At 53.3% G+C, this 24892-nt stretch overlaps 2 protein-coding genes across 3 annotated transcripts; one reads left to right on the top strand and one right to left on the bottom strand.

Moving 5' to 3' along the window:
• Positions 1-2430: 2430 nt before the first annotated feature.
• On the top strand, positions 2431-7391 carry ZFP57 (ZFP57 zinc finger protein). The gene is made up of 4 exons (XM_066255417.1): positions 2431-2556; positions 3722-3857; positions 4272-4340; positions 6138-7391. Exons 1-4 carry the CDS (start codon positions 2431-2433, stop codon positions 7355-7357), a joined length of 1551 nt encoding a protein of 516 aa, XP_066111514.1. The 3' UTR covers positions 7358-7391.
• A 116-nt stretch (positions 7392-7507) lies between these two features.
• MOG (myelin oligodendrocyte glycoprotein) lies at positions 7508-24597 on the bottom strand. Of its 2 annotated transcripts, none has more exons than XM_066246572.1 (8): positions 24473-24597; positions 21978-22325; positions 15065-15178; positions 11592-11612; positions 9828-9848; positions 8953-9069; positions 8678-8698; positions 7508-8231 (listed from the first exon to the last, which is right to left on the bottom strand). In XM_066246572.1, the coding sequence occupies exons 1-8, from the start codon at positions 24558-24560 to the stop codon at positions 8215-8217; spliced, it is 747 nt and encodes a 248-aa protein (XP_066102669.1). In that variant the 5' UTR covers positions 24561-24597; the 3' UTR covers positions 7508-8214. The 2 variants fall into 2 exon arrangements, with proteins under 2 accessions (XP_066102669.1, XP_066103452.1); XM_066247355.1 differs by having other exon boundaries at positions 7508-8214.
• Between the last annotated feature and the right edge of the window lie 295 nt (positions 24598-24892).

The raw sequence follows: 24892 nt of genomic DNA, 5'->3' as shown, positions 1-24892 counted from the left end.
ACCGGACAGGCAGGGAACGGTCTCCGGGGCTGGCGCATCCTCCCTTGCCCCGGGAGCCGTGGGTGCAGTGGGTGCACACGCTCCGCGGGAGGCGGAAGCGCGGGCGCGCAGCCAGCTCCACGGCCGCTGCCCCAGCCAGTGCGGTTTGGGGACCAGCGACAGGAGTGGGTTTTTCTGCAGGAGAACAGAAAGCCAGGGCCTTGCCAATCATGTTACTGAAACTGTTTACAAATGTTACCTTCATTGCGTTCCGCGAGAGAGGAAGAGAGATTTTCAACCTTTCCCACGGCACACATACACGAATTACTAACATTCTGTGGCACACCAAAAAAATCTACTTTTTTTTTTTGCTGATATGACCCCCCCAAAAAATAGATATAATTTTGGTTCATTCACATCGGCCAGCTGTTGATATTGAGATAGATAGATATAGATATAGATATAGATATATGGGTTTTTTTTCTTGAAATCTAAAGGAAAAGAGGTCAGTCTCCCTAAGTAGTCAAATAGTGCTTGTTTTAAGAATTCTTGCGGCACGCGGTGGAAAACCGCTGGAGTAGGAGATTAACCCACACCTGCACTCCTGATAGAACGACTGTGGAGTCTTGAAGGGAAGGAAGGGTGCAGGGAGGGACTCAACTTCACATCCTAGAAACGCACCTTTGCTGTCAGCCTTCTTCTCACCGATCCACTGCGCTCCGTTGTCCAATGCCCTTCTCTCTGCTGGGATTTTCATTCCAAAAGAAAAAGGAGAGAAAAAAAAGTCATCCGGTTGCGGTGTCTTGATTCTTCCTGTCCCCTCTTCAAGCGGGAGAGGAACATGGAGTGAGTGGCGGACCACAGGCAGGGGGCTCTCTCTGCCAAGAGCAGCTCCATCCAGGGCGCAGCTGGGCGCTGCTTGAGCCCCGAAGAAATGCTTTACAGAGATCTGAATGTATTAGAAATCCAAAGAATCGAGTTGTTGTTGTTCCCAGATGGGACCTTAGAGAGTTGCTCCTTTAATCTTATTTTGCAATGAAACCAGAGCAGAGTTTTGTTTTCTGTGTGTGGGGGAGAGACAGAGAGAGAGACAGATAGGGACAGACAGACAGGAAGGGAGAGAGATAAGAAACATCAATTCTTTGTTGCGACCCCTTAGTTGTTCATTGATTGCTTTCTCATATGTGCCTTGACCAGGGGCTCCAGCAGACCGAGTGACTGACCCCTTGCTCAGCCAACGACCTTGGGTTCAAGCTGGCGACCTTGGGGTCTCAAACCTGGGTTCTCCGCATCCCAGTCCGACGCTCTATCCACTGCGCCACCGCCTGGTCAGCCCAGAGCAGAGTCGTGAAGAGACTTGTCCCCCGCGTGGATGTGACCACGGCCCAGGTCTGGTTACCTGAGGGGTGTGCTGCTCTTGCTTTGGGACAGCAGAAATCGTGTCCTTCGTGGTGGAGTCTAGGCTTGGCACACTGGTTCTGCTGAGGACCAGGAGCATCCTTGAGCAGCTTAGCATCTCTGCGCTTCGGGTTAAAGGGTTCACGGGTACCCCACAGGACAGTGACATTCCATGGCACAGAGCAGGAGCTGGGTCACTTGTGGAGTTCCCCGACCAAAAAAGGAAGCTGTTTCCCATCCCCACCCTCTTGCTGGTGTGTTTTATTTCTCTCTGCTGACCTCAGGCTTCTAGAGCTGAGCACCAGCTGGTGGGTTAGAAGCAGGGTGAAACTCACAGGGGGGTCACTGTCCAAGTTACAGATAAGGAAATTCCTCACCTCTTATTCCCTCCATTTTCCCTTCACTCATTCAGCAGCAGCCACACCAGCCTCTTTGCTACTTTTCAAACATACCAAGCAGGCTCCCACCTCAGGGCCTTTGCACTTGCTATGCTTTCCATTTGCCTGCTATGCCTCCCTAGCCCTAATCTGGCATTCTGGACAATGGCAGCTGAGTCAGGAGTGACCAGGTCCCTGAACTCTGTCACTTAGGCTTTTTATATATATAAAATAATTCTTTTATTTTTTACAATTTATTTAATTTTTACATTTTATTTATTCATTTTTTTAGAGAGAGGAGTCACAGAGAGAGAAAGAGACAGAGAGAGGAAAGAGATAGAGAAAACAGAGGGAGGAGCAGGAAGCATCAACTCCCATATGTGCCTTGACCAGGCAAGCCTGGTGTTTTGAACCGGCGACCTCAGCCGTTCCAGGTCGACGCTTTTACCCACTGCGCCACCGCAGGTGAGGCTCCCTTAGGCTTTGAGGAAACCCAAAGGAAGACGACCCTTAGAGCAGATAGATACCTTTGTCACAGGAAACCACATCAAAGCCTGGGGTCTTTGTAAAGCTCTCTCTCTGCTCCCTGTGACCTCAGGGCAGTACGTAGCCCAGCAAGGTGTCCGGTCAGCCCTGGGAGCAAGGCCAGGAGTGGATAAAGCCGGGAAGAGATACGATGGAAGAGGAGGCAGTTGGCCAACTGAAGCGGATGGAACCGGTGCAGAAGCTGCTCCCCGGCCCCAGCAAGGGGGCCCTGCAGGCAGCCGTGAAGAGGAAATCCTGGTGGAAGTCCTGGGCAAAGGTGAGGACACCACACTGCAGAGAGGGGCCGGGTCCTGCACGCCGGCGGCTCTTTTATCCGTTCTGTTCCCCCACCCCGCTCCATCCCACCCTGAGCGTGCAAGTCAAATGAAGTCTCCAGCTGTTGCAAGCTGAACAACACCCAGGAAAGGGGGCTCCTACAAGGCCTATCTCAGCCCCCTGGGCCAGCCTGGCATGCTTCATGGAGTGCTTCCTGAAACTGGTCAGAGTGGTGTGGCCCTTTTCCTCCTCTTCCCTTATTTATTTCCAGTATATCTCCTTCTTTTTCATATATATATATATATTTATTAATTTATAATAAATATATATATATTTATTTATTTTTAAATCAGTGAGAGAAAGCGAGGCAAACTCCTGTGTGCATTCCAACTGGGATCCACCCAGCACGCCCACAAGGGGGCGATGCTCTGCCCATCGGGGGTGTTGCTCCCAACCAAGCTGAGGTGGAGGCCATGGAGCCATCCTCAGCGCCCGGGCCAACTAGCTCCAATCGAGCCATGGCTGCAGGAGGGGAAGGGAGGGAGAAGCAGATGGGCACTTCTCCTGTGTGTCCTCACAGGGAATCGAACCCAGGACATCCACACACCAGGCCAACACTCTACCACTGAGCCAACCGGCCAGGACCTTCTATATTTTTCTTCCCTCCTCTCCCTCTTTCTTTTATCTTCTATACATCAGTTATGACGGCTTTGTGCCTGTTTTTTCATGTCTCCCTTCTGTGGTTTTGTTTTTCTCTTAGGTTTTTGTTTTGTTTGTTTTTTTATTTTTCTGAAGTGAAAAGCAGGGAGGCAAACAGACTCCCGCATGCGGCTGTCTGGGATCCACCAGGCATGCCCACCAGGGGGCGATGCTCTGCTACAACCAGAGCCATTCTAGCACCTGAGGCAGAGGCCATGGAGCCATCCTCAGTGCCTGTGCCAACTTTGCTCCAGTGGAGCCTTGGCTGTGGGAGGGGAAGAGAGAGACAGACAGAAAGGAGAGGGGGAGGGGTGGAGAAGCAGATGGGCGCTTCTCCTGTGTGCCCTGGCCGGGAATCGAACCTGGGACTTCCACATGCCGGGCCGATGCTCTACCACTGAGCCAACCGGCCAGGGCCTCTTAGTTTTCTGAACCTTGACACCAAATGTCTGTCTCCACGTGTACAGACTCTTCCAGAAGCGGTTACCTTTGAGGACGTGGCGGTGAACTTCACCCAGGAAGAGTGGGAATGTCTAGATGCCGGTCAGAGGGCCCTCTACCAACAAGTTATGTCGGAGACCTTCAAAAACCTGGTGTCTGTGGGTAAGAAACCGTGTTCCCTCAGCAAGTCCCCTGTCCTGGGACCACGTGACATTGTTTCCTCTGGGCGGGCTGATCAGCTCACAAGGCCCTTCCCTGACCCTTGGTTCTCGGTGTGAGAGGAATGAAGGCAGAGCTAACACTTGAAGCGTGAGAACAGTGTTCTCAAACTAGACACACTGACCTGTTCACCCAGCCGGCACTCCCGAAGCCACTGTTGTGATGACCAGCCACCAAGTTAGGAGCTGGCCTTCTGAGTGTCTTCCCCCTGCCTCAATGTATCCCAGAGGACGGTTCTTAAACCAGGGACGCAAAACGAAGTAGCCAGCCATCCCCATGTCACATGCAGGGGCCAGGCCTGGGACCTCCGACCTCCTCTCCTCCCCCCTCCAGCCAGAACCTTTCTGTCCGTTCCAGATCTGATCACCAAGCTCGAACAAGAAGAGAAACAGTGGCGAACAGAGCTCCGCCCCTCAGCTGGAGGAGGTAAGAATCGCAAAGGACAGGGGAGGAGTGGACGCAGCCTGAGGGGCCCGGGGCTCTGGGTGTTGTCTCCCAGCCTGCAGCCTGCAGCACGGTCAGGCCTGAGGTCACCTGCTTGAGTCCTTGGCCGCGAGAAGGTGAAGCCATAAGCATTCAGGGCAAATGAATGTCTCCAGTTTCTAGGGACTGAGAGACAACATGGAGGTTGCTTACATCAGTGAAACTCCTTTGGTGAAAGTTCTTTCCAAGAGAAGGGAAGGAATGGGGGGACGCATGTGATGTTAAGATGGAGTTGGGGCCTGACCTGTGGTGGCGCAGTGGATAAAGCATCAATCTGGAACACTGAGGTGGCCAGTTCAAAACCCTGGACTTGCCTGGTCAAGGCACATATGGGAGTTGATGCTTCCAACTCCTCCCCCCCCTTCTCTCTCTCTCCTTCTCCTCTCTAAAATGAATTTAAAAAAACTTAAAAAAAAACATGGAGTTGGGGAGACTTGTTCTGCGGAGTCCAGTGAGGACTGGAGAGAAACCAAAAGCCAGGCTGACCACACCCCCTGGTTGCCAAGAGGTCCTGGTTTAGACGTCTCATCTTTAAGATTAAGATTGTATTTATCGATTTTAGAGAAAGGAGAAGGAGGGAGAGGAGCAGGAAGCATCAACTCTTAGTAGTTGCTTCTTCTGTGTGCCAGGACCTGGCAAGCCCAGGGTCTCCAACCAGTGACCTCAGCATTTCAGGTCAATGCTTTATCCACTGCGCCACCACAGGTCAGGCATTAGCTTGATTTTTAAATAGCCTCTCCTTTCATTTACGTCCGAAGATGCATGATGTGTTAGGAATATGTGAGGAAATGTCCTGGCCTGTGTGGCACCCTGGATAGAACATCGACCTGGAACACTGAGGTCTCTGGTTGGAAACCCTGGGCCTGCCCGGTCAGGACACACAGGACAAGCAACAGGCAAGCAGTGAGCAGCCCAAGTGAAGCAACTATGAGCTGATACTTCTCACTCCCCGCCCCTGTGTAAAATCAAGAAATAAAATCTTTTTTTTTTTTTTTTGTATTTTTCTGAAGCTAGAAATGGGGAGAGACAGTCAGACAGACTCCCGCATGCGCCCGACCGGGATCCACCTGGCACGCCCACCAGGGGGCGATGCTCTGCCCCTCCGGGCGTCGCTCTGTTGTGACCAGAGCCATTCTAGTGCCTGGGGTAGAGGCCAAGGAGCCATCCCCAGCGCCCAGGCCATCTTTGCTCCAATGGAGCCTCGGCTGAGGGAGGGGAAGAGAGAGACAGAGAGGAAGGAGAGGGGGAGGGGTGGAGAAGCAGATTGGCGCTTCTCCTGTGTGCCCTGGCCGGAAATGGAACCCGGGACTTCTGCACACCAGGCCGACGCTCTACCACTGAGCCAACCAGTCAGAGCCAATAAATAAAATCTTTAAAAAAAAAAAGAGGGCAGAGCATTGCCGCCTGGTGGGCATGCCGGGTGGATCCCGGTTGGGCGCATGCGGGAGTCTGTCTGACTGCCTCCCCGTTTCCAGAAAAATACAAATAATAATAAAAGAGGAAAATGGACTTCAAAAAATGTGGTTATGGGTTTTAATTTAGTGCTGTTGAAAGATTCCAGTTAAGTTTTTTGCTTTTAATCTGAAAAACTCTAAAGGTTGTTGTAAACTCGAGCCCATGAAGTCCAAGAGGGAGGACGGGTGTGTGGGCCCCGGGGTGAGGGCAGAGACAGGGGCTTGGGCTGGACGGCGTGTTGGGGCTCTCCGGTGAAGCCTGTCATTCTTCCTCATTCGTTCGCAGGAAGCAAGAAGGAGGAGCCTGAAGAACACCCTCAGCCTCTGAGAGCCGAGGGAGCCGGACGCAGAGGGTCAGGCCCGTCCTCTGCCCCAGCGGGGGCCACGGGCAGGACCCCAGCGCCCTGGGCTGGGCCTCCCTTCCCCTGCCACGTCTGCGGGAAGTCATTCAGCAAGCGCTCCAACCTCCACAACCACCAGTTCGTCCACAACTTCAAGGGGGAGCACGTCTGCAGCCAGTGCGGGAAGTCGTTCCGCAACCCCAAGGCCCTGGGCTACCACCGGCGCATCCACCTCGGGGAGAGGCCCTTCCGCTGCTCGCTCTGCGACAAGACCTACTGCGACGCGTCCGGGCTGAGCCGGCACCGCCGCGTCCACCTCGGCTACCGGCCTCACTCCTGCGCCTTCTGTGGGAAGAGCTTCCGGGACCGCTCGGAGCTCAAACGCCACCAGAAGATCCACCGGAACCAGGAGCCGGTGGCCAGAAACCAGAAGCGTCCGGTGACACGTCTGGACCCCGCGGGGGGACTCCAGCAGCCGGTGGTCAGGAGTCGGCGGCTCGTGGCCAGGACCCAGGAGCCCCGGTTCAGAACCAAGGGTCCTGTCGCGCACACCCAGCCCTCTCCAGGCAGGAGCCAGGACCCTGCCGCCGAGACCCGGCTGACCGCTGCGAGGACTCAGACACCGGTCCCCACAGCCCCAGGGCCTGTGACCAGGACTCAGGCCGCCACCCGCCGCGTCCACTGCCTGAACGCCAGGTCCGGGTCCCGCCTACCGAAGCCCTCGAGACTCAAGGCGCACTCCTGCCCGTACTGTCCCCTGACTTTCAGTAAGAAGACGTCTCTGACCAGGCACCAGAGGGCGCACCCCAGGGAGCAGCCCCACCGCTGCTTCCGCTGCGGCGAGGCCTTCGGCTCCGCGTCCGGGCTGGTCGGGCACCAGCGGACGCACTGGAAGCAGAGCGTCTACCGCTGCCCCGTCTGCGACGTCTGCTTTGGGAGGAGGGAGGACCTTGTGGGCCACTGGGGGAGCGACCAAGGCAAGGGGCCGCGTCTGGGCAGCCCCCCGACGTGCCGGGCTGTGCTGGCCCAGCGGCTCGGCCTCCTGCACGACGCCACCCCCGCGGCAGGGAGGAAAAGGGGTCTCCCGGGGTCCGCACCCCTGGGAGCGGGGGCGGGGAAGAGAGGGAGCCGGGATTCGGAGGAAAAGAAACGGACCAGGCCGTGAGGGTCTCTGATCGCAAATAAATGGCCTTTCTGACGGAGGCCTTGCTCTGTGTGCGCGTCTTCGTGAGGACGGGCCTCCTCCGGGGCACGGAGGCTGGGGGACGAGGAGGGCAATGCAGGCAGGAAAAGGGACCCCGCGCGCACACACGGAAACCGGTATTAATATTTATTCATGAGCACCTAGCTTGTTCCGCGGTGTCTCCCAACCACCGTGCGTCCTTGCTGGATAGAAGGGTGGAGATTGATGGGCGGGACACCGGGGGAGGAAGGGGGAGAGTCCGAGGGACCCGTGGTCTGTACACGCGGACGGGAACGGGAAGCCGCCTAAAGCAGGTTGAGCGCCCGGTTTTCATCCCTGTTCCCGAGTCCCCAGGGCGGTTTTGTGTGGATTTCTCCCCACGCGCTCCTTCCCGTCCACGCTCCACTTGGCCCATCGGGGCTGAGGTCTTGCGCAAGGTGACCGCCGTTTGCCAAGCTGGCGTGCTGGCGCTGGCACCGAGGAGCCCCCTGGTCTCCGGTTTGTGGCAGGGACTCTCCTCCTGGACAGGAGTCCCCAGCGCAGGCGGACCCTGATGGGGGGGGGGGGCGCCCGGCTTCCAGACGGAAGACAGGAGCCGGAACGGGGCAGGCAGGGAGGATGCGGAGAGGGAGCAGCTGGGCAGAGGGAGACGACCAGGGGTGGGGGTGGGGTGAGCAATCAATCCTATGTGAAATTCAGAGCATTCCTGGAAGTGCGTCCGGTTGGAAGGTCCCCACAGCGTAGAGGCCGGCGAGGGTGTAACTTGATCGATGCAGCTTCCCAAGGACCGATCAATGCCCCGCTCCTGCCAGGAGGCAACGCCCCTCAGAAGGGGTTTCCTAGAAGGAGAAGATAACTTGGAAAAAAAAAAAGGCTGTGCGTAGTTTGTGTCATGAAGCCAGGGAGAGGAAAAGCCCTTTCTGGGGTCCTGTCTCCTTGCCCGGCCCCATGGGCGGGTCCTGTGTCCTTGCCCGGCCCCATGGGCGGGTCCCGTGCCTTTGCCCGCCCCCGTGGGCGGTCTGGGAGCTGAGGCGGGGGCCGCTGGCTGCTCTAGGGAATCCGGAAGGGGGGGTGTTGCCCAGGGTCACGGAAGGTGAAACAAGTCCGGCGGCAGGTGGCCGTGCCCTGGCTTCCTTCCCGCCCCCTGTAGAGCGGCCACAGGTGGGCCCTGCCTCCGCGGACCCCTCCTCCACCCGGGCAGCCCGGCCCCTCCCTGTAATCTGGATTTCCATCCCTCGGTGGCCCCCTCTTCCTTGCTTTTCCTGTTCTTGGTTTTCAGCGTGTAAGAAAAAGGAAACTTACTTAGCTCTTCAAGAAATTGCCCTGAAAACAGAAAGAAAGCGGTGAATTAGTGGAAGTGGCTGGCTGTTGCCCCACAACCTCCCTGTGTGGGTCGCAGGGACCCCCGTCCCTTGTCCCTACGGGGCCCCGGGGTTCTCCCAGAGCCCGCATTTGGCCCTGAGGACAGAGGAAGGAAGCCGGGTATTGGGAGCCCCGGTGCATCTTTCTGTCTCCCCCTGAGGGGCCCCCGTTCCCCCCGCTGCTCGGCGGCCCTGCCGGCTGCCCCCTGGCGGCACCTGCTAGTCTTCGGTGTAGCCAGTTGTAGCAGATGATCAAGGCGACCAGAGGTCCGAGCACTGGCACGAGGACGAACAGGGTTACCTTCCAGCAGGGCACCCTCAGGAAGTGGGGGTCTGGGCCGTCGGGGCGGAGACAAACAATTAACCGTGCTCTTCCCTGAAAGTCCGCCCCACCCCGCTCCCGCAGCCGGTATCGGGTTTCTTAACGCGTTTGCAGGAGTCTCAGAATACCGCTTAGGTTTATCAATAGTTTGAAAATGACAAGTTATTAGCCCTGAAGAACATCCTGGTGGGGCTTGGGGCCTTCATTCTTCCTCCGAGAAGCATTCCCTGATTGTCATGTACGGTTTACCCCTGTATTCATCTGAAAATGTCACCACCTGAGGTCGGTTGCTGACGAGTGTGTATTTTTACTCTCCAGTTAATTCATGGGCGTGTACCTATCACCTCCCCAGCTGGACATCAGGTGGATTTCCACAGAGGACCTGTGCACCTGCTCTTGTATTTCCTATCATCCCTACACCGCACCTGCACAGGTGAAGCGCTTAGTTTCGTGCCTGGAACGCCTGGAAGGGTAGGCACAGGGTTGGGCCAAAGTGGGCTTGCCATTGTCCATATGGGAGAAGACGTGCAGGTTGTGACGATCACAAGAGCTGCATCAACTCAGAAGAACGACACGGTGACACAGGAAACCTGCCTGTCCGCCCCCGTGTCTGCTGTTATCCCCAGCCCTCTTAAAGGCAGGCGACTGCTTCAAAGAAGAAGGAAGAGGGAGAGACCAACCAGGAGCCCGGGGCCCTCATTTCCCCAGGTGACTGGCGCCGGCCGAGTGACGCGGCTGACCCAGGAGGGCCAGGTGCCCCAACACTTACCAAAAGTCCTGTGAAGATTCTCTGAAAAGGGGGGAAAAAATGAGGGGGACTTAGAAGGCACTCGAAAGCCATATACTCTTCTGTGAGCTTTTTTTCTTTTTCTTTTTTCCTTTTCTTTTTTTTTTTTCTGAAGCTGGAAACAGGGAGACAGTCAGACAGACTCCCGCATGCGCCCGACCGGGATCCACCCGGCACGCCCACCAGAGGCGACGCTCTGCCCACCAGGGGGCGATGCTCTGCCCCTCCGGGCGTCGCTCTGTCCTGACCAGAGCCACTCTAGCGCCCGGGGCAGAGGCCAAGGAGCCATCCCCAGCGCCCGGGCCATCTTTGCTCCAATGGAGCCTTGACTGCGGGAGAGGAAGAGAGAGACAGAGAGGAAGGAGGGGGGGGGTGGAGAAGCAAATGGGCGCTTCTCCTATGTGCCCTGGACGGGAATCGAACCCGGGTCCCCCGCACACCAGGCCGACGCTCTACCGCTGAGCCAACCGTCCAGGGCCGCCTTTTTTAATTTTAAAAAATAGTTTAAAGGTTTTATTTATGCATTTAGGAGAGAGAGAAAAAGGGGAGAGGAGCAGGAAGCATCAACTCCCCTATGTGCCTTGACCAGGCAAGCTCAGGGTATTGAACCGGCGACCTCAGCGTTCCAGGTCGATGCCCTATCCACTGTGCCACCACAGGTCAGGCCCTTTCTTTTTAAATCACTTAAAATTGTTTATAGCTGGGGGTTGGGGGGAGAAGTAGGGACACAAAGTGAAACTAATATAAGGTGCCGGAGGGTGATCTGACTCCGGGTGATGGGTCTACAGCATGACCTCCTGTTCAAATGATGTGGAGGTGTGTTCTCTAAATCTATGTGCTCTAGTGGGCCAATGCCACCCTGCTAAATTTAACTGTCTAAATAAAAATAAATTTTAGCCTGGCCTGTGGTGGCACAGTGGATAAACCTTCGGCCCGGAATGCCAAGGTTGCTGGTTCGAAGCCCTGGGCTTCCCTGGCACATACCAGAAGCAAGCAATAAAACAACTAACATGAAGCAACTATGGGTTGATACTTCCCATTCCACGCTCCCCTCTCTCTCCTGTCTCTGTAAAACCAATAAATAAAGTATTTTTTAAAAATAAAATAAAAATAAATAAATTTTAACAATTGTTTGTAGCTGACACAGGGACACAGGACAGGCAGTGAGGAAGCATGGGTTCTGCGTCTATCCTGGGTGACAGCAGGGGAAAGGAAGGGTATTTTTCTATCATTCTTGGCTGCTCTGGGAGTTGTTTTTGTTTTTGTTTTACAGAGACAGAGAGAGAGTCAGAGAGAGGGATAGACAGGGACAGACAGACAGAAACGGAGAGATATGAGAAGCATCAATTATTAGTTTTTCATTGCACATTGTGACACCTTAGTTGTTCATTGATTGCTTTCTCATATGTGCCTTGACCCCGGGCCTTCAGCAGACCGAGTAACCCCTTGCTGGAGCCAGCGACCTTGGGTCCAAGCTGGTGGGCTTTTGCTCTAACCAGATGAGCCCACGCTCAAGCTGGCAACCTCGGGGTCTTGAGCCTGGGTCTTCTGCATCCCAGTCCGATGCTCTATCCACTGCGCCACCACCTGATCAGGCTGCTTTGAGAGTTTTAAATAGTGAACTTCCTGCCTGAAGGGAACGCAGGGTATTGGGACAGAGGCAGAGATGGCCTGAGAAAAACGACCGTTTCAGTTAATGCCCCAAACCAGAAGGTAGCGACAGAAAGGACGGTGCCCGGAACTCACCTATCTCTGCGCGAAGTTTTCCTAAAATAGAAAGAGACAACGTTTTTAGTTCCCGCTCCAGCGGGAGATGAGCCCTTCCACACCCAGCACCCAGGGCCTTGGTGCCGGCTGCCTGCCCAGCCCAGGAGCACTGGGCTTGGAGCCGAGAGTTCAGGCTCTTTTCCTGGCTAATGTCTGGATTAAACATTGGGATCAAGAAGGTGGAGAGGCTCCGAGGGGCACAGCAAAGGCCCAGAACCACGGAGGGTTTTTATCACCTTCCCACGGCTTCCACTCCTTTTCCTGGTCTTAGTCCACTTTGCAGCTCCACCCCGCTGGGCGTTCACTTTGTAAAGGTGAAGCCACTTCCATCTGAACGAGGGAGGGAGGGACTAGACACTTAGTGAGCAGCTGCTTTGTGACTGGCTCTGTCCCTTCTGGTACCGGGCACTTTATATAACAGGATCCCCTTTTTAACCCTCCCTTCTGATTGAGGAGGGAGGCTTGACAGATGGTTCTGCTCAACAGATGGAGTGACTGAGGCTGAGAGAGTCAAGAGACTGGAGCTGGGACTCAAACCCAGGCCGCTCAGCTCATTGATCCGGTCCCTTCTGCTCATTCTGCCAACCGAGGGCCTTTTCGTGGGGGATGAATTCAAGGGGAGGAAAAAGCCCCCCACCTTTTTTTTTTTTTTTTTTAAGAATTTTATTTATTTATTTATTTATTTGCATTTTTCTGAAGCTGGAAACAGGGAGAGACAGTCAGACAGACTCCCGCATGCGCCCGACCGGGATCCACCCGGCACGCCCACCATGGGGCCACGCTCTGCCCACCAGGGGGCGATGCTCTGCCCATCCTGGGCGTCGCCATGTTGCGACCAGAGCCACTCTAGCGCCTGGGGCAGAGGCCACAGAGCCATCCCCAGCGCCCAGGCCATCCTTGCTCCAATGGAGCCTTGGCTGCGGGAGGGGAAGGGAGAGACAGAGAGGAAGGCGCGGTGGAGGGGTGGAGAAGCAAATGGGCGCTTCTCCTATGTGCCCTGGCCGGGAATCGAACCCGGGTCCTCCGCACGCTAGGCCGATGCTCTACCGCTGAGCCAACCGGCCAGGGCCGCCCCCCCACCTTTTTTTAGGTGAAAGGAGGGGACCTAGTGAGGCAGACTCCTACATGCACCCCAAATGGGATTCACCCAGCAACCCTGTCTGGGGCCAATGCTGGAGAACCAAACTATTTTTAGTGCCTGAGGCTGAGGTGCTCAGACCAACTGAGCTATCGATCCTCAGTGCCAGAAAAAAGCCCACATTTTTTATGTCACCGACACCCCACCTAATCCAAGCCCCTCCTTGCTGCTTCATCCTTTTAGGATGGGAGGGGAAAGAGGAGAATTCAAGGTCCCACGTACTTTGGCTTTGAGAACGCTTGGGAGGCAGGGCTTGACAACTGAACACAGAAGAGTCCTTAGTTTTGAAAGGAAAATGGGGAACCTGTTTTTGAATATTTTGTAGTAGGAACTTCTACTCACAGTATTTTCATTTAATCCCCTAATAGTCTAGACCAGTGGTTCTCAAAGTGTGTGCCAGGGCACATTGGTGCACCCTAGAAGATTTCCAGGTGCACCCTATGGTATTCCAGAGAAGTATGTGCCTTTTGGGACCAAAAAACCAACAGGGTTTTTGGAGTTTAGATTTTTTGGGGACAGAGGTGTGGGGAATTGGCTGTAAGCTGACAGTCTGCCCAACCCCCCACCTCACTTCCCTGCTTAGGTTGCAGAAGACTGTTAAGCTGTGGTGTTGGATTGTTTACACTACCCCCCCATGTTCCCCGGAAAGACTGGAAGCAAGTTTCTTCTATCCTTTGTTTGGTGTAAAGTTAAGATGATATGTATGGTGGGGGTTTTAGATTGATGATTAAACATAAGGAATTGTCTCTTGAAGCCTTTTGGATTTCTATAAAAGAAGAATATGAGGCCCTGGCCGGTTGGCTCAGTGGTAGAGCATCGGCCTGGCATTCAAGAGTCCCAGGTTTGATCCCCGGTCAGGGCACACAGGAGAAGTGCCCATCTGCTTCTTCACCCCTCCCCCTCTCCTTCCTCTCTGTCTCTCTCTTCCCCTCCCACAGCCAAGGCTCCATTGGAGCAAAGATGGCCCGGGCGCTGGGGATGGCTCCTTGGTCTCTGCCTCAGGTGCTAGAATGGCTCTGGTTGCAACAGAGCAACGCCCCAGATGGGCAGAGCATTGCCCCCTGGTGGGCATGCCGGGTGGATCCCGGTTGGGTGCATGAGCGAGTCTGCCTGTCTCTCCGTTTCCAACTTCAGAAAAATACAAAAAAAAAAAAAAAAAAGAATATGTGAATATGTGGCAATATCTAAAAAATCTTTAAACATTTTACTACAATTTTCAACATCCATATTTATGTGAATTAGGATTTTCTACCCTCAACACAATGAAGAGTAAAAAGAGAGGAATTCTTCAACATACTGACGAGGAAATGTAAGTTTGCCTTTCAAATATATGCCCAGACATTGAAGAAATTGCTAGGACACATCAGGCTCATGTTTCTCATAAACACAAGAATGAAAAAACTTAACACATTTGTGTCAGGACCTGTCGAATTTACTAAATCTTACTAAGAATGTATCTATATATAAATAGATAACTTTTGTCATTTTTTTTATTTTTTAACACCCCCCCCTTTTTTTTTTGTATTTTTTTCTGAAGCTAGAAATGGGGAGCCAGTCAGACAGACTCCCACATGCCCACCAGGGGGCGATGCTTTGCCCATCTGGGGGGTCGCTCTGTCGCAACCAGAGCCATTCTAGCGCCTGAGGTAGAGGCCATGGAGCCATACTCAGTGCCTGGTTCAACCTTGCTCCAATGGAGCCTCGGCTGCGGGAGGGGAAGAGAGAGACAGAGAGGAAGGAGAGAGAGAGGGGTGGAGAAGCAGATGGGCGCCTCTCCTGTGTGCCCTGGCCGGGAATCGAACCCGGGACTCCTGCATGCCAGGCCGATGCTCTACCACTGAGCCAACCGGCCAGGGCCATATTTGACATAATTTTTATAACATATTTCTCAGAAATTTGTATATAGGGCGCCTACAATTATTTGTAGGATTTTAAATGTGCCTCAATTTCAAAAAGTTTGAGAACCACTGAGCTAGACCCACCCGACCCTGCAGCTCAGTCTCCTGGATGAGCGGAAAGTGCCCCGTGGGGGGCGGGAGCCGGGAGACGGGGCTCAGGCCTGAGCTCTGCGACTCAACAAGCGGTCAGGCTGAGGGTGAATCACGGAGCCACTCCAGCCCTCAGGGTGACGTGTCACCCTACCTCCCGCGGAGAGGCACGCGTCTATTATCCACAGCAGAGCGCTCCGTGCCTTGTCAATCCTGTATAATGGAATTCTGGACCCAGAAGTCATTAAAAAGGAGTGTCCACCAGGCTCTCAGAGGCCAGCCCCTCTTGGGGATGGATCCCAAGCCGCCCACCGGCCAGTCGGTACCTCTCAGTCTGCGCTGCAGGTAGAGGAAGGCCAGGCCGACGGCCAGCTGCAGGAGGAGCACGGGCAGGACCGCGATGACCACCAGCACCGCAGGGCTGATCCAGTAGAAGGGATCTGAAAGGCAGAACCGGCAGCGCGCACGGCTGTGCCGGACACGCGTGCCCGAGCGCGCGCCCGGGGCTCCGCGGACAGAGCAGGTGCCCAAGGGAACGCGTGTCACCAAGACTCAGAGAGGGCGCAGAATGGGGACCTGAGCTTGGTCTTGAAGGAAAGTGGGCTTCTGAGAGGGGCTGGAGGTTGGCCTGCAGCACCAGAGGTTACATTGTGGCTAATCTGGGAGAGTTTCTGAGAACCGGCTAAAGGGACTTGGACCGATCTCATCGTCAAGGGGATGGTATGCTGACAGGTTCCAAGCTGAGGAGCCACGGGACTTGATTACTGACTGCAGGAGTAGGGGAGACCCCGGGGAGGTCAGTTTAGAGGCCAGGGGCGTGATGACAGTAAAAACAGGAGCTTGGACGAGGCCAGGGGCAGAGCTGGAGGAAGTCAAGGGGTCTGTGAACTTAAATAGGAAAAAGTAATAATAATACATATATTCAGTAATGTTCAAACAGAAATTTAGGTTTTTCCCCCAATTATGTTTGTAACCAACACACTACAACAATATAAACAGAACCTGGGACTTTGTCATTAATAAAAAAACCACAGATGTTTTTATATCACATTGAATTGTTGCACAAATCTCAAAACATCATCTAACGTTCATCATTATTTTGAAATTACAATAATTATTAGAGTTAGCTCATCTTGTTATTTTAATATTTTGTTAACTATTTCAGTACAAACGTATACATATACATATATACTTTAAAATTTTTTTAATTCATTTTAGAGAAGAGAAAGAGAGTGAGAGAGAGAAAGAGAGAGAGAAAGTGGGGGAGGAGCAGGAAGCATCAACTCCCATATGTGCCTTAGACCAGACAAGTGCAGGGTTTTGAACCAGTGACCTCAGAGTTCCAGGGTGACGCTTTATCCACTGTGCCACCACAGGTCAGGCATATATATACTTTTTTTTTTTATTATTCATTTTTTAGAGAGGAGAGGGAGAGACAGAGAGAGAGGAGAGACAGAGGGGGGGGGAGGAGCTGGAAGCATCAACTCCCATATGTGCCTTGACCAGGCAAGCCCAGGGTTTTGAACCGGCAACCTCAGCATTTCCAGGTCGACGCTTTATCCACTGCGCCACCACAGGTCAGGCCTATATACTTTTTTTAAAGTGAGAGGAGGGGAGACAGAGAGACAGACTTCCACATGCAAACCTACTGAGATCCAAGGGACAAGTCCTCTACCCAACAATGATCTGCACATCATAGACTAATGCTTGGCGACCAAGCTATTTTTAGCACCTGAGTCAGAGGCTCCAAGGAGCCATCCTCAGCTCAGGAGGGCCAACTTCCTGGAATCAGTTGAGCCATGGCTGCAAGAGGGGAGGAGAGAAGAGGAGAGGAAAGATGGAGAAGCAGATGGTCACTTCTTCTGTATGCCCTGACCGGGAATCAAACCTGGGACATCCATACGCCAGATGGATGCTCTACCACTGAGCAAACTGGCCAGGGCCAAATGTGTCATATTTTCTGTATTTAAAACACCCTTTTGAGAAGGGATCCATCACCTTCACAATCTGCCAAAGTGGTGCAGTGCACACACACAAGGGTTCTGGAGCTTTTGAGAAGGGAGGATCCATGGAGCCGGGTAACCCAGCGAATGTGGAGTGGAGCGGGTGATGAGGGGGAGTCAGCTTCCGCTTCCACCTCATTCCGATTCGATAGTCTGCTCGGCAGTGCCCAGAGCTCGGACTGTCCAGTCTCACCGTGCCTGCCGTGCTGCAGCCCAAACCTTCTCACCTCGTTCTCTGTCTTGGGGGGCTGAATGGAGACGCTGCTCTTGGAGTTAGGAATGAAGTCACAGCGAGTGACACCAAATGGGTCTGGAGGGTCCCTGAGGTATAACTGCAATCATAGAAAATGCAGCAAAGTCTCCCTTCAAGTTCTCATTGAGAGTTTAAGTGTGGCAGCGTGACCGGGCAAGTTCTCATCGGGAGTTAAGTGTGGCAGCGTGACCTGGCAAGCACACACTTGAGCTCTTTGGGGGCACACCTTCTGCACATTTTCAAAGGGTTAGAATCACAAAACAAGACAACAAAAGACATTGTGAACCTTCTGAGGTAAAGCGGTCTATGCAGTATCCCCTAGGAAGTGTGCTTGACGGAGTAAATCAAACCTGCATGTGGTGGTGACACCTCTATCCACTCCAGCTCACAGGAAGGACGGGGTAGGGCGCACCGAGTTAAACAGCCCGGGAATGAAGTCAGCAGAATCTAGAGCGTGGGAAACACTGCAGGCCACACACCAGCGTCTGCACGTCATTCAAACACACCAACGGTAAAAATGTACTCACGAAACGATCAGGAAAACTTCAACTCCGACTGGGTGTTGATGACACGAAGGAATTTTTGTTAATTTTTAAAAATGTGATAATAGTGTTGTGGTAATATTTTTAAATACTTTTCCATTTTGCTCTGTTATTATTATTATTATTAAATGTATTGTGGTGACAGCCCTGGCCTAATAGTTCAGTTGGTTAGAGTATCGTCCTGAATACAGAGGTGACCAGTTCAGTGCCCGGTCAGGGCACATACAGGAGCAGATTGATGTTCCTGTCTCTCTCTCTCTTTCTTATCTTCTCTCACTAAAATCAATAAATAAACTTTTTTTAAAAAGACTTTATTGGGGTGATATCGTTTAATAAAATTATACAGGTTTCAAGCATACATTTTAAAAAAGATTTTATTTATTCATTTTAGAAAAGAGAGAGAGAGAGAGAGAAGAGGGAGGAGCGGGAAGCATCAACTCCTATATGTGCCTCAACCAGGGAAGCCCAGGGTTTTGAACCTGTGAAGTCAGCATTCCAGGTCTACGCTTTATCCACTGCGCCACCACAGGTCAGGCAAATTTTATTTTAAGAGAGAAAACGAGAAATGAGAAGCATCAAGTCATATATTTTACTTACAAAGGAAAACTTTCTTCCCTGAGGCAAAGTTTTAAGGTTACCTTTTTTTTAATCGGTGTGCTGTGGGTGGGGCATACTGTGGGTGCAGTCGTTGAACTAGGAAGTTAATACATAAGAAGGAGGAAATACTGCAAATTGGAGAGGTCTCCAGTAGCATAATTCTACACAGGTAAAAATCACCCTCCCCCCCAAAAAAACCCCCCCAAAACTGCTGTAAGAAGAACATTCTGTGACACACAAAGCTATTTTCACACCCTGCCATCCTAGAAATGGCTCTTTGTTACACTGGTACAGTGCCAGCCTCTGGCTCCAGCCTGCAGCCGGCGCCTGAGACAGGACAGTGATCTATTGTCTGCGGCAGCCTGGGGTGTTTTGCTACAGGTGGGGAGGAGGGGAGGGGAGAAGGGGACAAGGCCCTGAGGCTCTGGCCCTCGGAGCACATTTGTCCTTCAATTAAACAGCACTTTCACCCTGACTGCATAGCTCAGTTGATTAGAGCGCCTTTCTGAAGCATAAAGGTTGCAGATTTGATTCCAGGTCAGGGCGCAGATAAGAGTCAACCAAAGAATGTATAAAGAAGGGAAACAACAAATTGATCCCCCCCTCTCTCTCAAAGTCAATAAATAAAAATTTTAAAAATAGCAATTGCCGCCCTGGCCGGTTGGCTCAGCGGTAGAGCATCAGCCTAGCGTGCGGAGGACCCGGGTTCGATTCCCAGCCAGGGCACACAGGAGAAGCGCCCATCTGCTTCTCCACCCCTCCGCCGCGCCTTCCTCTCTGTCTCTCTCTTCCCCTCCCGCAGCCAAGGCTCCATTGGAGCAAAGATGGCCCAGGCGCTGGGGATGGCTCTGTGGCCTCTGCCTCAGGTGCTAGAGTGGCTCTGGTCGCAACATGGCGACGCCCAGGATGGGCAGAGCATCGCCCCCTGGTGGGCAGAGCATCGCCCCTGGTGGGCGTGCCGGGTGGATCCCGGTCGGACGCATGCGGGAGTCTGTCTGACTGTCTCTCCCTGTTTCCAGCTTCAGAAAAATGCAAATAAATAAATAAATAAAATAAAATAAAAATAGCAATTGCCCTGGCCAGTTGGCTCAGTGGTAGAGCGATGGCCTGGCATTGGGAAGTCCCGGGTTCGATTCCTGGCCAGGGCACACAGGAGAAGCGCCCATCTGCTTCTCCACCCCTCCACCGCGCTTTCCTCTCTGTCTCTCTCTTCCCCTCCCGCAGCCAAGGCTCCATTGGAGCAAAGATGGCCCGGGCGCTGGGGATGGCTCTGTGGCCTCTGCCTCAGGCGCTAGAGTGGCTCTGGTCGCAACATGGCGATGCCCAGGATGGGCAGAGCGACGCCCCCTGGTGGGCAGAGCATCGCCCCCTGGTGGGCATGCCGGGTGGATCCCGGTGGGGCACATGCGGGAGTCTGTTGGACTGTCTCCCTGTTTCCAGCTTCGGGGGGAAAAAAATAGCAATTAACTTTTTTTTAAGTGAGAGAAGGGGAGATAGTGAGACAAACTCCTGCATGCACCCCGACTGGGATGCACCCAGCAAGCCCTGTCTGGGGCCAACGCTCGACTCAACCGAGCCACTGGCTGCAGGAGGAGATGAGGGAGAGAAGTGGGAGAGGGAGGAGGAGAGAAGCAGATAGTGGCTTCTCCTGTGTGCCCCGACCGGGGATTGAACCTGGGACATTTATACGCCAGGCTGATGCCCTCTCCACTGAACAAACCAGCAATGAACGTTCAAAGCTCCCTCTTCATCCACTTCTCTTTGTCTACATTATAACCATAAACAAAACAAAACAACAACAACAAAATAATAATAAATTGCAAAGTCCCCCATCACACAAAACATTACTCAATATGAAATGTAGGAGAAACAGAGGAGTGGCAGTAAAGTCTACAGGTGAGTGCCTGACCTGTGGTGGCGCAGTGGATAAAGCATTGACCTGGAACGCTGAGGTCGCTGGTTCAAAACCCTGGGCTTGCCTGGTGCAGGCACATATGGGAGTTGATGCTTCCTGCTCCTCCCCCCTTCTTTCTCTCTGTCTCTCTTCTCTAAAATGAATAAATAAATACAGGTGACACCTCTCTCTCTCTCTCTCTCTCTCTCTCTCTCTCTTGCTCTCTCTCTGATTACACTCACACGTTTCTCTTACTTGTTTACTCACTTCAACTATGTTTACCAGGAACACGTCTCTCAAAAATATTTCTCATCTAGTAAACTACCACAAACACCTCAGCGTTGGAATTTTGTAATAGGTGTTGGTCAATTTGACCCTTTATTTTTGGTATTTATAACAAACAAACAAGGAGAGAGTCCAAAGCGAACAGGAAGGGAAAGGTCTGCTTGTTACCTCGGTTAACCATGAGGTCATCCATATTCTTCTTCTAGTAGCACAAGCCAATCAGACGTGCATTGTTCTGAATTTTGCTGCCTCCATTTATATTTTTCTATATTTTGGTTTTTGTTTCTTTAATTTTTGTTCCTTTATTTCTTCTTTATACATGCCCACAAATGTACATGGTATCTATGTTATATGCGTGGTTAGTTATAATCTTTTTAAAATATGTTTTATTTATTCATTTTAGAGAGGCGAGCAGGAGAGAGAGAGAGAGAGAGAGAGAGAGAGAGAGAGAGATAAAAGGGAGGAGGAGCAGGAAGCATCAACTCCCATATGTGCCTTGACCAGGCAAGCCCAAGTTTTTTTTGTTTTTTTTTAAACTTTTTTTTTCCAATTTTTATTTACTCATTTTAGAGAGGAGAGAGACAGAGAGAGAGAGAGAGAGAAGGAGGGGAGGAGCAGGAAGCATCAACTCCCATATGTGCCTTGACCAGGCAAGCCCAGGGTTTCGAACCAGCGACCTCAGCGTTCCAGGTCTACACTCCATCCACTGAACCACCACAGGTCAGGCTAGTTATGACCTTTTATGCTCTCTGGTTGTGGATCCTACACCATCCTCCTCCCCCCTCTTCGCAGAGCGAACCACATTAACTTCCTTATGGATCTCCTTTCATTTTTTTCTTCAGAAATACACATAACATAGTCACAAACATAGAGCTTTTTGTTGTTGCTGTTCCCTGCATTGTGTAGCTTGCTTTTTTTTCACTCAACAGTAATTTGTGGAATGTCTCCAAAGCTATCTCCTGTAAGCCCTAAAACACTCTTTTTAATGGCTGTATAATATTCCTAGCACGGATAACTACCCTTATGCCATCACTTCCCTACCTGACTTTGAACCCGATCCTCTCCCCTTCTGAGTAACGAGGCCGCAGACTCTGTGAGCACACACAATGCTCCCGCACCGATGTACATATTTATGGAATCGGTTCCCGGAAGAGAGACGCTTGGCTGGAGGCTTTCATCTCAAGTAAGAAAATGACTGAAGTCTCTCAGAGGGAGTTCTTAACCACCCAACAGGTGATCCCTGGTGTGTGTGTGTGTGTGTGTGTGTGTGTGTGTGTGTGTGTGTGATAGAGACAGAGAGACAGAGAGAGGGACAGATAAGGACAGACACACAGGAAGGGAGAGAGATGAGAAGCATCAATTCTTTTGTTGAGGCTCCTTAGTTTCCTTAATTGTCCATTGATTGCTTTCTCATATGTGCCTGGACGGGGGTGGGGGGTGGCTACAGCAGAGCTAGTGACCCCTTGCTCAAGCCAGCGACCTTGGGCTCAAGCCAGCGACCATGGGGTCATGTCTATGATCCCACGCTCAAGCCAGCGACCCCACACTGAAGCCGGCAATCTCAGGGTCTCAAACGTGGGTCCTCCGCATCCCGGTCTGGCGCTGTCTCCACTGCGCCACCGCCTGGTCAGGCTGTGACACCCGGTCTGACGCGGCACGACTCACCTTCCACTTTCAACTCCACGGCGGCCTCCTCTTGGTAAGAGTGGTCTCGGAAGAAGCAGGTGAAGCCGCCTTCGTCGGAGAACCGTACGCTCCTGATCCGCAGCGTCACCCTGCCCTCGCCCAGGGCGTCTTTCAGCAGCTCGGTCCGGCCCCGGTACTCCAGCGCCTGCTCCCCGTCCTGGTCCCTGCCGTTCCGGTAGAGGTGGACCACCCGGGAGAAGGGCGGCCGGTACCACCCCACCTCCATGCCCGTCGCGTTCTTCCCGGGAGACAAGCGGCAGGGCAGCTCCACTTCGCGCCCCACGAGAGCCCAGATGGGGCGCCCTGGGCCTACGACTCGGAACTGGCCTGTCCCAGACACCGAGGAAAAGAGACTGAGCGTCAGAGGGAACCCTGAACCATGGCCCCAAAGCAGGAGAGGCAGAGGTGCTCAGGTTTTTACATGGAGTTTCGAGTAAACCTTTGAAGTGGCATTCTAGAACCAGGAAAGGCTCAGTTTTTCCTCTTGCATATTTATATAATATTATATATTATTGATAGATACGTGAATTCCAAACTGCCCTCTTGATGTTCCACTTATCTGTCAGACCTCACCCTTACTGAACTAATGACCCTGAGACAGAGGAATTCCAAAAAAGTTGACAACCCGCCCCAAGGAGGGGCTCCGGACATACCAGGACTATTGATTCAACACCCACATGCTCGAAGCCCCCCAAGGAGAAGCATTCTGGACATACCAGGACTTTTGCCTCAGTATCCCCTCAGGCTCTCCCAAACACTATATAACTCTCTCCTAGTCTGTAACTGGTGCTCTTCTCCCCCAGGAGAAGTGCCCGGCAGGGTTCCTTTCTTCCTTTCAATAAAGCCTGTGACTCTGGTCTTTCGGACTCCCATGGATTCCAACAATTATATATAATGTGTACACACACACACACACACACACACCATCTCCGGTTACTGAGATAGGAGTGCCCTGGACAGAACATTCTAGCATGTGGTCATCCTGACAGACAGATGCTGCTCGCCTCTCCGCCAACTGGCCATCTGGGATTCTCCAGCCTGGCTTTTCAGCCCCACCTTTGGAACGTGGTTTAGCTCCTCGCAGTTGGATTCTGGGCGTGCCTCCCCGTTCGGACTTGGCCACGCTGACCCCTGCTCTCCTCCGCTGCTGCCTTTCTGCCTCTTCGCAGCAACCCTCTGCTGGTTCCCCGCCCTGTTCCCAAACCCTTCTCCACTGCGACCCTGCGCCTCAGCCCTGGCTACAGCCCCTGGACCCCTCCTACCCCCCCCCACCCGCCTTCTACACGCTCCGGTCTTTTTTTTTTTTTTTAATTTAATTTAATTTTATTTATTCCTTTTTAGAGAGGAGAGAGAGACAGAGAGAGAGAAGGGGGGAGGAGCTGGAAGCATCAACTCCCATATGTGCCTTGACCAGGCAAGCCCAGGGTTTTGAACCGGCGACCTCAGCATTTCCAGGTTGACGCTTTATCCACTGCGTCACCACAGGTCAGGCCTACACGCTCCAGTCTTTTCCAACCGGGACCGGGGCCGTTGTCTCCTCAGACTAGAAGCGGCTAGAAGAGAAGGCCGGCCCCCCTGCTCACCTGCAAAGGTTTCCTGGGGAGCGCAGGCCCTGGGCCCCCCCTGGCTGGGCCTCCCTAACGCTGGGAATCTGTCTTCTGTTTCTTGTATCTCTGCCCAGCGCCTGAGCACAGGGCACCTCGACAGAACGCGGTGCCTGGTCACGCAGAACAGAGCTCTCAACTAGGACAAGGTGCCACCACCAGCACACGTGGACTGCAGGGGGCTGTGGGCACTCCGACACGTGCTAGGTATGTATCTCCTCTCCCTGGGTCCTGACAGCAACCCCAAGAGGCTGGGATTTATTCTATCCCTCATTTGGTACAAACCAAAGCTAAAGAAAGGACAGGTAAGAATGAGTTCAAGGCCTGACCAGGTGGTGGCTCAGAGGATAGAGCGTCAGACTGGGATGCAGAGGACCCAGGTTTGAGACCCCGAGGTCGCCAGCTTGAACGCGGGCTCGTCTGGTTTGAGCAAAGCCCACCAGCTTGGACCCAAGGCCCCTGGCTTAAGCAAGGGGTCACTCAGTCTGCTGAAGGCCCTCGGTCAGGCACATATGAGAAAGCAATCAATGAACAACTAAGGTGTCGCAATGCGCAACAAGAAACTAATGATTGATGCTTCTCATCTCTCTGTTCCTGTCTGTCTGTCCCTGTCTATCCCTTTCTGACTCTCTCTCTCTCTGTCTCTGCAAAAATAAATAAATAAAATTAAATAAAAAAAAAAGAATGAGTACAAGGAGAGCCTGGAGTTAAGGTCGCGGTGAGGAGTTCGGGCTCTACTCTGAGAGCTGCAGGGAGCCACGGGGGTTTCTGAGGGGAACAAGGTCCGCACGTCTGTCTCCGGGTCAGAAAGACGACTTCCTGGAGGACTCGGGCTGTCTGCCCCTGGGGCAGCAATAAAGACCATCTTACCTGCATGGCCAGTGGACATCTGCAGGAGGAGGAGGAGGAGCAGGCCCGGGAGGCCGCTGGGCAGACAGGAGCTCAGCACACGGGCCATCTCCGCTCTCACTGGGGACAGAGCCCCCGCGGCAGGCGCAGGCCCAGCAGAGGCCCTGGGGCGTGTGCCCCACCCCCGCCGGCGGGAAAGCCCGCGGCCGATCGGGGCGGGCAGGGCTGCGGCCGGCCTCGCCTCCCCCCACGCCGCAGCTGTGCTCCGCGGACCAGCCGGTGTCACCCGCCCCGCGCTGACACAAAAGGGCCACAGACCTAGGCGGCGGCCACCGGGGTTTGCCCTCCCACCCCCTCCGAGCTACGGAGCAGAGGCTGCCTGGTACTGGGCCTTCCTCCCCCACGCCTCCCCGGCGACCAGCCTCTGAAGAAGGGGCTCCT

This window comes from Saccopteryx bilineata, chromosome 1 (assembly GCF_036850765.1).
Source record: "Saccopteryx bilineata isolate mSacBil1 chromosome 1, mSacBil1_pri_phased_curated, whole genome shotgun sequence".
Taxonomy (NCBI): Eukaryota; Metazoa; Chordata; class Mammalia; order Chiroptera; family Emballonuridae; genus Saccopteryx; species Saccopteryx bilineata.
Note: the sequence above shows the minus strand (reverse complement) of the source record. Positions and strands in the feature narration are given on the sequence as shown.

Coding starts and splice junctions, on each gene's coding strand:
- ZFP57 (XM_066255417.1), top strand. CDS start 2,431: ATGGAAGAGGAGGCAGTTGGCCAACTGAAGCGGATGGAACCGGTGCAG. Junction 3,858..4,271: donor CAAAAACCTGGTGTCTGTGG/GTAAGAAACCGT, acceptor TGTCCGTTCCAG/ATCTGATCACCAAGCTCGAA. Junction 4,341..6,137: donor CCGCCCCTCAGCTGGAGGAG/GTAAGAATCGCA, acceptor ATTCGTTCGCAG/GAAGCAAGAAGGAGGAGCCT.
- MOG (XM_066246572.1), bottom strand. CDS start 24,560: ATGGCCCGTGTGCTGAGCTCCTGTCTGCCCAGCGGCCTCCCGGGCCTG. Junction 15,179..21,977: donor CGTGGAGTTGAAAGTGGAAG/GTGAGTCGTGCC, acceptor TCTGCCTTTCAG/ATCCCTTCTACTGGATCAGC. Junction 8,699..8,952: donor GCTACACCGAAGACTAGCAG/GTGCCGCCAGGG, acceptor TTCTGTTTTCAG/GGCAATTTCTTGAAGAGCTA.